This window comes from Typopeltis vanoorti, chromosome 4 (genome assembly GCF_054136105.1).
Source record: "Typopeltis vanoorti isolate ZY-2024b chromosome 4, IOZ_Tvanoo_1.0, whole genome shotgun sequence".
Taxonomy (NCBI): domain Eukaryota; kingdom Metazoa; phylum Arthropoda; class Arachnida; order Uropygi; family Thelyphonidae; genus Typopeltis; species Typopeltis vanoorti.
Window position 1 is genome coordinate 98563007 of NC_143552.1, and position 15044 is coordinate 98578050.

Consider the following 15044-nt stretch of genomic DNA (forward strand, 5'->3'; position numbering starts at 1 on the left):
GAAGTGTTGGTAGCTTGCTCCACTCTTGCAAGGAGTCTCCCAGTGTTGCACCACCTTACCCCAGTCCTGAAGATATTTTCAGGTGCAAACTTTGTTTGCACACACTTGGATAAAGGATTAAACTAAATTTATTATACACACAAACAAAGTTCGAGATCCCACCAACTCACAAAAGAATGTGTGCAAGTTATTAAACAAAGTCACTTCCTGGCCAAAAGAAACAGTCAAAAAACTCAAACCCTTTCACGTTAAAACACCCAGGATATATGGAGCTCCAAAAATTCACAAACAAGGTACACCTTTATGCCCTATTGTAGATAGTATAAACAGTCCTACATATAAACTAGCTAAACATTTAGCCAAACTACTAGCCACTTGCACAAACAATTCTCCCTCTTTTGTTAAAAATTCTACCCATCTAAAAAGTATTTTAGAAAACCACACCTTAAATACTTCAGACTTAATGGTGAGTTTTGATATCACCTCATAATTCATGAATGTACCATTAACTGAAACACTTAATGAATTCACAATTTCCCCTTGATGTATTTCAGCTATTTAAATTCACAGTATAGGCAGGTTATTTTACATGGAAAGGGAAAATATACAAACAATTAGATGGGACAGCTATGGGATCCTCCCCCCCCCCCAGCCAACTTCTACATAGAACATCTGGAAAAGCTAGCTATCAACACAGCCTCTCTCAAACCTAGTCTCTGGCTATGCTATGTTAATGATGTGTTTGCTATTTGGCCACATGGCCCAGACACATCGAATACATTTTTAGTGCATCCAAACAGCCAGCACTCTAAAATTCACTTAACAATGGAACTAGAAGCCAATGACTGCCTACCCTTCCTGGACACACGTCTTCCAGAAGGCATTCTTTATCATTCTCAGTTTATAGAAAACCCACACATACAGGGAGACATTTACACAAACAATCACACCATCACCCTTATGGTGATGGTGTGATTGTTTGTGTAAATGTCTCAACAATATGGTATCTTAAAAACACTAACCCATAGAGCTAGAGCAATTTGTTCCAACAACGTTGATCTCACTACTAACTTTCTCACCTGTGTCACACCTTCCTGACCAATGGCTATAACCCCCATAAGATAGATAAAATACTAAATGCTATCCAAAAATCCCTTCCACTATCTACCACAGAAGACTACAACAAAACTATCACTATCCTATACATTAAAGGCACATCTGAAAAGATATCTAGGGTGCTTAACAAAAACCAACCATGCACCGTATTTAAACCTTTTGTGAAATGGGCAACTCTCATCTGTTCACCTAAGGACATATTCACTCCTTTATCACATCCAGGAGTCTATGAAGTGCCCTGTTCATGTCATCGAGCTTACTACAGACAGACAGGAAGAATTGTGGACATCCGCCTCAGTGAACACAAAAAATATATCAGGCACTTTCGCTATAGCAAGTCGGTTCTGGCAGACCATGCTTTGGATACCCCTGCACACAGGATCAATTGGAAAAAAACAAAAGTACTGCACAGAAGCTTCTACAAGTCAGAAAGAGGTTGTTCCTGGAATCAACAGAAGCCTTAAAACATACTCCAAACCTCAATAAATATGGCTGTATAAATCCCAAAGATTTGGGAGACAGTGATCCTAAGACCAAATTAATTTTTTTTTTTTTCCCCTCTCAAAACTTTGGACTAGTATTTTTCAAAACTTTGGACTACGGTTTTTATTTATTTATTTTATTATTATTATTTTTATTTTTAAACTTAGATGGCAACTAATTAGGTTCTTGTGTTGCAAGCTACAATTACTTATACTAGTCCCACTGTTACACCAGTTTGTGGTTGTCTCGTTGTTATAACAAACTTTGTTTGTGTGCTCTTAAGATGCTAGATATAATACCAGCAAAATATTAGCTTTTAAGTTAATAAATAGTTATTTTCTTATCAATCTGTGTTCGCATCAATACTGTTAAAATTCAATTCAACATGAAGTTGGGAATGTTATTAAAGCACTAAAAATTAGGCAGCTGATAATAATAAAATTACAGCAGAACTTCCAATTGAGTTTCTGCCATTAAGGGGTGTCCAATCGTTAGGACACCCCTTAACGGCAGAAACTCATCATCAACTTGATGGCAAAAAAAAAAAAAACTTATTGGAATACAGCCATACTGTGTCCTATTTTTAAAGAATACCCTATGATAATCAGACTACAGACCCCCCCCCCCCTTTTGGACACTTGCTACAAAATATTTACATTGATCTGGAAAATAATTTATATGCTTCAACCATCACAGGAGAGTATTAACATGGCTTCTAGAAGGGAAAGAGTGAAAAACTCATCATGTACCTATGGTACATGAGTTTTTTTTTTTAGAATACTACGAATAAAATGCCTTGCAGAGGGTGTGGTGATTACAACTGCCACACCTTTTATCCCCTGTATTCATCAAGTTTTGAAATAAAATCTGAACTCTGCCCAGTAGATGCTCTCTCTTGCCAACCTTGTTCAATCTAGAATTGAAAGTCACACAGACCTAAATGAACAAAGGAAGATGGAAATGAATGGGAACAACATCTCATTGGCTTATGATGATGACATTGTTATCCTTGAAGACTTTTGTCAGGCTGTTATACAAACTGTCTAATTTAATGAAGGCAAATAAAATAAGCCTACGGATCTTGTCATAGACTAAGAAAGTAATGTGCATTTTAAAGCCCCATCAAAACCCCATCCAACTTGATTACTGATAATTATATCTTTGAGCAAGCAGATAATTTTAACTATCTAGGAGTCATTATTAGCAGCTACAATGATATACATCAAGAGAGAGAGACAGAAATAGTAACATGAGACAACCAATCATGGATATTTTGCAATTTTACAAGTCTTGAATATTATCAAGAAAATCCAAAGAAAAACTATTTAAGCTATCTACAACCAATATTAACCAATAATGGTTGGGAAACATGGTCATAACAGAAAACTAATCACATTTGTAAAGAAAAAGTACTAAGAAAAATTCTTGGACCATCTAACAATCAAAATACTGGACTGTATGAATGAAGACATAATAAGAAAGTACAAAAGTTGTTTATAAAAAAAAACATTTTATCATTTATAAGTAAGAGAATTGAGTGGCATGGTCTGGTTTGGAGAGCAGATAACCAGTTAATCAAACAAGTACATTACAAATAAAACTGACAAGAAAATCCCAAACATGATGGATGTAGTAATGAAAGACTTAAGACTGCTAGATGAACACTTTACACAGATGCAGCTTATTACAGAGACAGATGGAGAAACCTAGTAATAGAAGCATTACATCTAAATGGTCCATTAGGCTGTTGAAAGAGAAGGTGGATTAAAATGATTACAGATATTTTTATATTCTTTCATGAAGTGTTGGCTGATTTTCCATTATGTCCATAGCATGCAAACTTTCAGGAACAAAGGACTCTATATAGACGAGGAACTAATAAAAGGAAGAATAGGGCTTCAGGATAATGCAGAGAATGTACTGTTACAAAATTCTGGCTATTTTTTGCTGAGAATGTGTGAATGCATCAGCTGGTGTGAGTAGGTTTTCTGTATACTGTAAAAGAGGTTACCATTTGGAAGACATGTCATTGATGTCATAAAGGTTCAACTTTTGTTAATGCTTTTTTTTCCTATGGTAAAACAGATTCTAGGATACTACTGTTAAAATGAAGGAGGAATGTATCTAGATCATGAGGCCAAAATGAGAGCACATCAGTTCTATCTACAGGGTGTTCGGGATAAATTTGACAGTTTCGTAAGGAAAAAGAAAATCTTCTTTGTATCTATTAAATTTAATGAATTGACAAAAAAACATTACAGGCAGAGTTAATTACAATACTATCAACAAGATTTACTCAAAATAACCACCATTAGCATCGATCACAGCTTCAATTCTGCTTCGGAACCTCGAACAAGCTGATGCTACAGTCTCCCTGGGAAGGGCCGCAAAAACTGTTTTAATTTTATCCATTAACTGGGCTTTTGTATTACTGGAAGTGCGATTGGTGTCTTTTTCAACTGCGCCCCATACAAAATAATCCATGGGGTTAAGGTCTGGGGAGTTTGGAGGCCAAACATTTGGACTGGTGAAGTCGTAGAAATTTTCAGACAACCATTTTTGACTTTTCCCAGAGGTGTGGCAAGGGGCCGAATCCTGCTGCCATACATACGGCCTACCATTGGCTACCCTTGTTATCCAGGGCTTGACTACAGTTAGCAACTCCACGAACAAAGCCCGAATTCCAATGCCAGGGTTCTTCAACACCTGTTCCTGCAGATTTGCGAGGAATTCTGCTGTACGAACGCAATCAGATCGTCTGCTAGGGATCTTTCTTCTTGCTACATCCTCGTAGTCACCATTGCAAGTCTCTAGTTCATGCCTGATTGTTTTTACTGTATTCAGGGAGCATTGGGCAGAAGTCGTAATATCCTTATTTTGATGGCGGGCACGAATCATCATGATACAAGTTATTCTCTTCCATGATTCAGGTGGGTTCCAGCTATCCATCCTTTCTGACATCTTGTATATGAATGAAGAAGGGTCCAAACTTTTAAATGAAGAGAAGTGTGTGTTAATACATGTAACTTACGGAAAAATATAATTAATTATAAATATGTCAAATTTATCCCGAACACCCTGTATATATCTTATATATATATATATATATAAGATATATAGATAGAAGGCTTAAGCAGAGATGTGGTCAAGAGTTGAAAATTTTGAAAGGTTTTCAATGAGTTCTCCCTCATCACCTAAGGAAGTGAGAAAGGAGAACACATTATTGTATATTTTGTTCTTTCAAGAAAAGTAATTTGCATAGATGGCAAAGGAGTAGAGATCTGTAATAATCAGAGGAAAAATATTTTTAAAAGTGTGAAAAGTGGTGTCATTTAAGGAGATACTGGTGAAGAAGACAGAAGTGATATCAAAGTTGATCATACCAAAATGATTTAAAATTAAATTTAAAATCACAAACTTTATCAATCCACTCCAACAGTAAGGGTAATGCCACAGTCATTCTTAACACCAGTGAATACAATCGTAAAATGAACATTATCCTCCGTGATCGCGCTACCTACATCCCGCTAGAACACGGCCCCACAAAAACACAAGTTAAGAAATTAAAAATCTTACTTAAAAAAGTAACCTCCTGGCCCCCTGACGTCACCAAAAAACTTAAACCTTTCCGCTCCCGTCCCCCCTGAATATACGGTTTACCAAAAATCCACAAACCCAATTCCCCATTCAGGCCTATAGTAGATGCCACCAATGCACCTTGCTACAGACTGTCTAAACAGCTGGCCAACTCTATGACCCGCCTTCAACGGAAGGTCCACTTCCTATATAAAAAACTCGACCCACTTTAAAGCTCTCACAGAAAATTTAACCTTGAATAATGGAGACATATTGGTAAGCTTTGATATCTCCTCTTTGTTTACCAATATTCCCTTAACTGACACCTTATCTCTCTTAGAAAACGTTTTTCCATCTGACATCTTAGATCTCTTTTCCTTTGCCATTAACTCTGGGTATTTCTCTTGGAAAAACAAAATCTATAAGCAGATAGAGGGAACCACCATGGGTTCCCCCCTCTCATCCCCCCTTGCCAATTTCTATATGGAAGATTTCTAAAAATGAGCCATAGACTCAGCCCCACTCAAACCTTCTATCTGGCTAAGATATGTAGATGATGTGTTCTCTATTTGGCCTCATGGCCCAGACACGTTAGACTCCTTCCTCAGTCATCTCAATAGCCTACATCCAAGAATCCAGTTTACTATGGAAAAGGAAAAGAACAATTGTTTACCCTTTCTAGACACCTTAGTCACACGCCTGCCTAATGATACACTTACCTTCACTGTATACAGAAAACCCCCCCACACACAGGTAGATACATTCACAAACTCTCCCACCACCACCTCTCACAACAATATGGCATCATCAAAACTCTTACCAAGAGAGCCCACAATCTTTGTTCCAGTGGAACCACCCTTACTACTGAGCTTAACCACATACACAGCACTTTCCTCTCCAATGGCTACAGCGATCACAGTATCAAAAAAATAATCGGTTCCTTCCCCATTCCCCGTCCTTCTCGTCAACAAGATTTTAAAAATGCCATCACCATACCCTACATCCGTGGCACATCTGAAAAAATAGCCAAGATACTAAAAAAGTACAACTTACACACAGCATATAAGCCCTACCGCAAACCTGCTACCCTTATCCGTTCTACGAAAGATCAGCTCCCTCCTCTCTCGCTGCCTGGAGTTTACAAATTACCCTGTTCCTGTAAGCTGGTGTACTTTGGACAGACAGGCAGATCAGCATCCATCTGCCTGGAGGAACACAAGTCTTACATCTGTAAACACAGCTATGGTCATTCAGGCTTGGCTGACCATGTCTTTGACACCACCCACAGGGTATCATGGAAGAAAACCACCATGCTCCACCACAGCAAATTCAAGAAAGAGCGACTTTTCTTAGAAGCAGCAGCAGCTCTCAGAAACCAACCAAATCTTAATAAATATGGTTACATTAAGCTTCCGAAGATTTGGGAAACACTCATCACCAGAGGTCCCACCTTACATTCCAGGCCACCTACTACTGCCCTTAGAGGGCGCTCTACCTAGATAGGACTTTAGTGTCACCCATGTGGTTAGGCTTAGTATTGTATGATATTTGTGTTCATGTTACATTAGTTGTTTTTGTAATCCCCGTAGATGTCCTAGTGACTAGGACGAAATATAGGAAGTATTAAATTCTGTTTTAATTCTTTTTGAGTGTTGTAAAAAATCCATTAAGCCTCCAACATGATGTCCTCACAGCACTTAAGCCTCTACACACGAACCAACAGTATGGCATTATTAAAACTTACAAATAGTCATCATCCTATTCTAATGATACATCTCTTAACTTAACCACATATACCAAACCTTATCTAATGGCTACAGTTCCAACAGAATCAGCAAAATATTTAATCATTTTCCAGTCCTTCACTGCATACAGATTATAGTAATATGATCACTATTCCAGTACCTCTAAAAATATACAATGCAATCTCTGCAATGTCTTCAAGCTCTACTTAAAACTGGTCACTCTTATGTATTTTTAAAGATGAGTTCCTCTTGTTGGTGTTTATAAGATTCTTTATTCCTGCAAATTGATGCTATAAACGCTTGTGTTTACAGGATTCTTTATTCCTGCAAATTGATGCTATAAACGCTTGTGTTTACAGGATTCTTTATTCCTGCAAATAGGCTTACTACAGCAGATTATAAGATCTGCAGCATATGCTTGAAAGAACATAAAAGAATTAAAAAAATACATTTGCAAATCTGAAATCACAACTATAGGTAGTTATGGGCTAGCAGACCATGCTATGAATACCACTCACATAATCAAATAGGGATGGGAGGGGAAATCACTATGCTTCATCATAGCATAATTCAATGTGAAAAGACTTTTCTAGAATCTGCAGCTGTCCTTATAAACCAACATAATTTAAAATAAACATAGTTGTGTTAAACTTTCCCAAACATGGAAAACATAGAGTGTAATTCAGGCATTCTGAATTACACTCTATGAATGATCCATTTTGCAATAAGTCAACATCAGGCAAGTGTTCAGAAACATCTAATTGATGCAAGAAGACTAAGGATTGAGAGGATATTGTCAAGTCTAACAGACATGAAATCTAGTCAACTGGGCACTGCAACTAAAGCATATCCAAATGGATCATTCAGTTGGACACTGTCCTGAATGGGATACACAAAAGACAAAACTGAGGATATCATATGTCCAACAAAACACAAGTAGCCACAGATCATTTGAGTAAAGGAAAATCACAATCAGAAATGAATAAAGGTTGAATGAGTGATGAATCTTTGGTCTTGCTATTTCATGCAGAAAGAAGGATCAAGATACGAGGTGTGACAATTCCCAGAATGACCACATAGTGCCACCCTTGTGGTGATTTGGTTGGAGTACGTGAGTAATTGTCTTTGTACATGTTTTAACTAATTCGTGCATAAACCTCAAGCAGATAGAGCCATTTGCTAGTTGGCTACTGCAAAAAACAATAGAGATCTGTGTGCAAACTTTGCCATAAAAATGTGTAATTGAAATTTGAGAAGCACGGTAACATTTTGTGTGAAAATCGGCAAAACTGCTACTGAAACGTTGGAGCTGTGGATGCTCTGAAAAGTCAAGTGTCTTTGAGTGGCATAAGAGATTCAAAGGTGGATGAGAAGATATGAATGATGATCCCAGAAAAGGGCAGCTAAAAACAAAAATGATGGATGCAAATGTGAACAGAGTGCGAGATTTGGTGTGGTCTGACAGACGATTAAGTGTGTGATTAATGGCTGATGAATTGCAAATGAATCAAGAAACAGTCAGGGTACTTTTAACTGAAGAATTGGGTATGCGAAAGATTTCTGCGAAGTTTGTGCCTCGGATCTTGATGGACGAACAGAAGCAGCGGCTGCTTCAAGTTGTGACTGATCTTTCTGCAAATAAGCACATTTCTGAGAGTAATTACAGGTGACGAAACCTGGTGCTTCCAGTACAATCCCAAAACAAAATGCCAGAGCATGCCTCGTATGGAAAAATGACACAAAGTTATGAACCCATCAATCAGGCACAGTCAAAATAATGAAATAGAGTAGCAGTGATGGGCTGAGGCATATTTTCCTAGTACTCTTTAAGGCCCTTGATTCCAGCAGAGCAGAATGATTGATGCAGTCTACTGAATTTTACCTAACAGTCAGTTTTAGTATTCTAATCAGCTTTTCTCTTAAAGCCTTATCTTCTTTTTTGAAATTAACAAAATTTCAGGTGATTCTTATTATATTCCTAAGATTAGACTTCATTTTAAAAGTAAAACTATGGCCTCAGCAGACACTATTTGGATAAGATTTTATTACTAATGAATGTTCTTCCTTGAAATACTAAGTAGGAAAATTCCTCTAATTCTCATTTGGCTTTTATTTGATTATATGTTATATCATCAAATATACATGCCATTTCAGCCAACACAGAAAATAATACAATTGCCTAAGTTCCAAATTATCCAGCTATTCTTTATTCAATATTCAAGGGAATACATAGTAAAGGATGGGGAGAGGAGTAATTGGAGGGGTGCATCATAGGATGATAAGGATTGGATGGGGAGGGGGGATCAAAAGCATGCTTGTCATTCCTTTATACCTTTTCTTCATAGCCTATAAGGAGTGTGTAAACCTGAACAGAACTTCATCAGTGAGTGAGTGATTATGTGAGTGGTATTCATAGGCTATGAAAAGCGTCTATTATCTAACTTAAACCTTAAAGGATTTCAAAAATGTTTCGTTTATGTTTCTTCATGAATGAAAGAAATATTTTCCAACACACATCTTGCAAGTATAACTTGCATCAGAAGTATATGCAAGTTATATTTCTGATGTTGTCATCTTAAAAATAGATATTTACATGATTGTTCGTGGAAGAAAGAGATGAAGATTCCATTCTATATATTCTAGAGTATAAGACTTGTAATTAATCGTAAGAATGTTTAATTTTTATGAAATTTAACAATGCAAAATAAGTGAATACCTACCATTAGTTTGATGATGTACCTCTTCATTTACATAATTCTCTCTCAGAGAATTATATGAAGAAAAGAGATCCTCTTCATTATCTATTACAAAAATAAAATATCTGTCAAACAAATGTTTAAAAAGAATCTAGATATCCAAAGCAAGTGTCAGAATACATGTAACCAATGTATGTAAAAAAAATATTATGTTATATAATTACATGGCTACAAACTCAACTAGCTTTAATTCAATATAACAAGATATACAGCAGCTGTAGACCTTGTTATGTTAAGATGTTATTTTCATGAAAATATCAGAGAATTTTTTGCAAACTTTCTCACAATTAAGAATTAAATCAGAAAGAGTTAATGATCACCAGCATGGATTCTATTACTCTTGATCCACAATATCTCTAAACATGCACCAAACGGTGTGGAGAAACAAGCTAATGTACATTGTATATTTATGATATACCTTGTATATTTTCAAGGTCTATCATAAAACAAAATCTAATCTTCATGCTCTTTTTTCTCTTTTGCAATTGGATAACTAGTTAACTAGTTATCCAATTGCAAAACTAGATAACTGCTCAGTAAATACATATGTAATGGCAAGTTCTCAATCTTCTATCTATACTAATGATCCCTCATGCTAAATCCTCTCCAGTTTCAATAAGATAGTAATCTGTTTCTATTTCTCATATGCCAAGTTAAAGTGGAAAAAATAAAATAAAAATATCGATCACAACATCCAATAGCGAAATAGATTTCAATGCAACTAAAATACAATCTGGACTTCTCACTAAAACCCTTCCTTACCTATGATAAATCCTTCCTAGCCTCAACATTATACCTGTGTCTCATATTGCAAAAAGCTTGGTTTTCTCTAGTGTTCCAACCATCACATCTCTCCACTTCTATCCTATCCTCCTCATCCCTGATAGTTGTGGCATATTAATGCAGCCGGTTCACCATGCTGCCCATGCCCAAGACCAGCTAACTTGGTTATTGCTGAGGAAGATCCTTAAGCTCCTCATGTCGTCAACAGGAATCGAACCTAAGACACTCCTTCCCCAGGCATATGGTTGCGAAGCGCATAACCACTAGGCTAACCACGCGGACTCTCTCTCTCCACTTATTCTGTTATAAACCCTCAGATCTATCTTAGGCCAGGACATTGCTCTTACATTTTAGATGGAGCATCTAAAACCTAACTGAAAATCCTTAATTTTGTTAAAGATAATTAAGTTAACTGATGACTCTGACTCCATATCAAATAACTTCTATGCGTTATGACTTTTTTTTATACGTATTTCCACAAGTGCTACTTTAAATCAGGTAATCGAAGTGTCCAGAGAATTCCAAGAGTTCAGGGCACTTAAGAATTATTTCGCATCTAAAAATGCAAAACAAAAATGAATCTTGAATAAATAATATTATAATGTTACAATTTTGAAGACGGCCATCACATGACATATTGCTGAAGTATATCAGTATTGCAAATGGGCTAAAGGTTAGAAAATTTGGAAATCTTATTCTAGAGACCAAGCATGGAACTTTTTCAGAATGATGATAATGATTAGTTTTTTTAATGGTGCAAGGGCAGCAATGGTCATACTGTATCATATCAAAGGTTATAGCATTACACAAGATAAGACAATCACAACTATCCATGCCTGCAGCAGGATTTGAACATGTGAGCTATCGGTTGGAGAGTGTACGCAACCACTCGGCCAACCCGGCCATTTTTTCTGGAGCTTTCATTAAATGAAATGGTAGTCTCACAACAGGAAATGAAATTCCTTTACTACTTAGACATTCACAAACATCTGTGCTCATGGCAGTATTCAAACCCACAGTATGCCAGTTGGTGAGTGGATACACTATCCACTTGGCCAACTAGGCTTGCGTTGGCTACTGGATATCCTATCCAGTCTCCACAGTATTTAAATTATAGTCATCTATCAATCTTTCATCTACCTTTCAAATATCAATAACTTCAGTTAACCAGTCTTTGTATGGGCTAGCATGTCAAAGGACTTCTGGAACAGCACTAAACGTTACATTTAGTTAAATGGGTCAGTAGTTAAATCAATTTCTCAACATAACTGGTAACAAAAATGAAGGATACAGACATGCAAGATGTGCATTTATTAATACACACTGCAGGTCATAAGATGAACAGTACAAGTCTTAAATAGTCTCATAGTCTTAAATCAATATTTTAAAAGGCAGTAAGTCATGTGAATAACTTTTGAGGATTTAGGTAGATCATATAATGGCAAAAGTGATTATTAATACCAATTAATATTAATAGACATGAACATACTATATGTATAAATTATGTAATGATAAAATATTTAACATAAAACACTTATATTTCATGATGAGTATCTCATTGTTAGATCCTGAATGGAGAGCTTTACAAGTAAATTCTTTATTCAGGATTTAACATGATACCTACTACTAATTAAGGAGATATCTGCACATCAGCTAATAATTATGAAGTATTGTTTTATGATTTGTAATAATATGTAGTCCATGTGTGCCATATAGCGAGACTTATTCCTGCATAACTGAAATGAGAAGCAGAGAATTTTGTGTCAAAATAGTAACAATTGTGTAAGGGAATTGTTAGGTTATTAGTAATTACCAAGTAAGCTGTCTAGTGCATTGCGAAATTCTGAGAAAAATTATTAGTAGTAATCCGGAATAATCGCATATAATCTGTACAAGTTGAGCATAGCGATGGAGGCTATACCTACGCGGAAAATTGACGTCAGAGCGGCTACCTAGAATAATATGATCTGACAGATTAGGGAGAGTGTAGGATCACCCAAAGGAACACCTCTATTTGATGTGGTTTTCACCCACGAACCCCCATATGAATGATGGGGGTTCGTGGGTGAAAACCACATCAAATAGAGGGCACCCGAATAGGGCGAATAAAAGATGAAGCACGCCGTTTTAGGAGACTTTTTGACCTTTTATTCTTAAGGTGCTGGATTCGAGTTTTAGGGGGAGTTGGTCGGAGGATTCGTGAGAGAGCGGTGGGTCGACTACGGTAATGACAGACAACAGGTTCTTTTCTTGAGAATGCTTGAAGATTTTCAAGCAGAGCTGATCGTGATACGACGGCCTATGTGGAATTGAGCCTCAGCAGAATGTCCCATTGGAGAAAGTTTCCTGCAGAGCGGTAGACAGCATGCAACAGTAGGAAATGATTAGAAGAAAAAGCGTAGTACATCGCCAGGCGCAAAGACGGCCGAAGAATAGGCAGTAAGGTAATCCTACATGAGATGGCGGCATGAAATCTGAAAGAATTCGGTAATGTAAAAGTTTTCGTTCTATGTTAAAATTCGTTTAGAAGAACAAGAAATTTGTGTGCATTGTAACTAAAGGACACTACTAGAGAACTTTTAGTGAGAATTTGACTGAATTAATTAAGCCCATGTGGAACAAAGAAGAGTTGTTAATAGGCAGTAATTTGTGAATGGCTAGGCTTGCTTAAAATGAAATTTTAATATTGATAGAGTATTAATGAAAGTGTTCTATGAATAACTTGTGAAAGGAATTATATAGTAGTATTATGCTTAAACCTAATCTTATCCTTTCATAATTGAGGGATTTAACTTACTCAGATTCATTGTGATTTAGTATAACCCTTAACTTAGAGTGAATTTTGATCCATTGAGTATTTAAACTTACATAACTGTAAAAGTTTCATATTTTTCCAATAAACATGTTTTGTACCTTATACCACGAACCTTATGAAATAGAACCTTTTTGGCGGGAAGGAATTTAGATATAATTGCTTAATTGAGATTCGGTCTACGACTGCTAACTGAATCTGCACAGCGCTAGCATGAGATAAAATAACTGTGTGTATCCCTTTAGAATTTAGAAATATTTCCCCGAACAAGAATCTCTTCTGTTATAGGATATTGGCTGGTGCAGCAAAATATAAATTTTGCTAATATCCGAAGAGGAGATAGATCTGAATTAATATCTTAAGAGCACAACAGTAGATTAGAAGGAGAGTTATTATAGAGGTAGAATAAGATATAATCAAGGGTAAGCAGCGACATAACAATAGAGCAGCCGGTAGAATTTTGATTGTATAAAGTTTTAAGTAAGCAAAAGGATAGATTCAAGAAGCAGTAAACTAATGTATGATAAGATTAAACTGACGATTTAACCACTCAATATTACGATTTAACATCATCACATCATCCAAGTGAACACACAAGAAAAAAGATCTGACCATTACATGAAGTGAGAATGGAATGAACAGATATCAGAGTTCTTTTTTAGTTTTTGCTCCAATGTCCATATATAGTTTGTTAATAGCTATGCTGATTGCTACGTTTATGGCTACATTTATAGTTTGTTTCATGAGTTCTTAATATTATGTGGCTGGTCAAAGTGGTAAAAAGAAAGCACTCTGTGATGCCTGTTCATTCTTGATGTAATGAGATATTCACCATAAAATAATGCTTTATGTAATTTATGTGTGTATTAAGTTCAAGCTTAAAAATGTGTGCCCTAGTATTTGTTCCATACTATAAAATAAATGAGAGAGAAAGAAGAGGATGAAATACTTGAGGAATATAGATTTTCTTGTTCCAAATGACTGCAGACATATTTACAAGTTGTATAATGATGTCATGAAATAAAATGGATAATTACCAAAACTGGGAGCAAAAGCCGTGAATTAGTAAATATGACAAAAAATGATAAAATTAAAATTTACATCGTTATACAAACTGGTATGTGTAGCTGTTTATAATAAAAAGGGTAAAGGTGTGGGACTAACGTATATTTTACCTTCTTATATAATACATAAGAAATATTTAGATACTTCACTAGAATGATATTTACCTTTAAAACAAATCTAGAAACTCCTAATGTATTAATTTCATTATTAATATGCTGTTTACAAATGAGTAAGAGAACAATAGGGAATTCTATGTAACAAAATCAAGCTGCAAGTTGATAGTTCCATACTGCAACTAATACATTTCTCATAAAATCATATGGTGACAAAAGCATAATAAAAATGAAAATTTCAAAATTCCTTAAATCTTGTTTAGAATGCAAAAACAAACAAACAAAAAAAAAACTCAAGTAATGACTGCTATAATAAACAAACTGAAGGAGGTAAAAAAGAAACATCACTGATTATTATAATCTAAGCTACCAATTTTTCCCCCCTGACATATACAGTACCTACTTCTATTTTTATCTGCACCAACAGTTTTCCATTGGGCACTATAAACAGCAGCATTACATCCTTTAGCCAAAAGAGGACCAAATTTCAGATTTTCAGTGGTAATAGCGAGTGACATCATTGTATCTTCAGGAAACTTAGTAGTAGCAATTGATGAATATAAAGGAAGATGAGAAAATGCTTCCTGTCAAATAA

The 15044-nt window shown here is 35.8% G+C and overlaps 1 protein-coding gene across 1 annotated transcript in view; it reads right to left on the reverse strand.

Moving 5' to 3' along the window:
• The window catches only part of Pink1 (PTEN-induced putative kinase 1), a 136225-nt gene that overhangs the window by 89032 nt on the left and 32149 nt on the right, over nt 1-15044 (reverse strand). The window contains exons 2-3 of the mRNA XM_090391945.1: nt 14853-15033; nt 9641-9721 (exon numbers count right to left, since the gene is read on the reverse strand). Of these exons, the coding sequence (XP_090248071.1) occupies nt 9641-9721; nt 14853-15033 (262 nt within the window). The remainder of the gene's footprint in view (nt 1-9640; nt 9722-14852; nt 15034-15044) is intronic.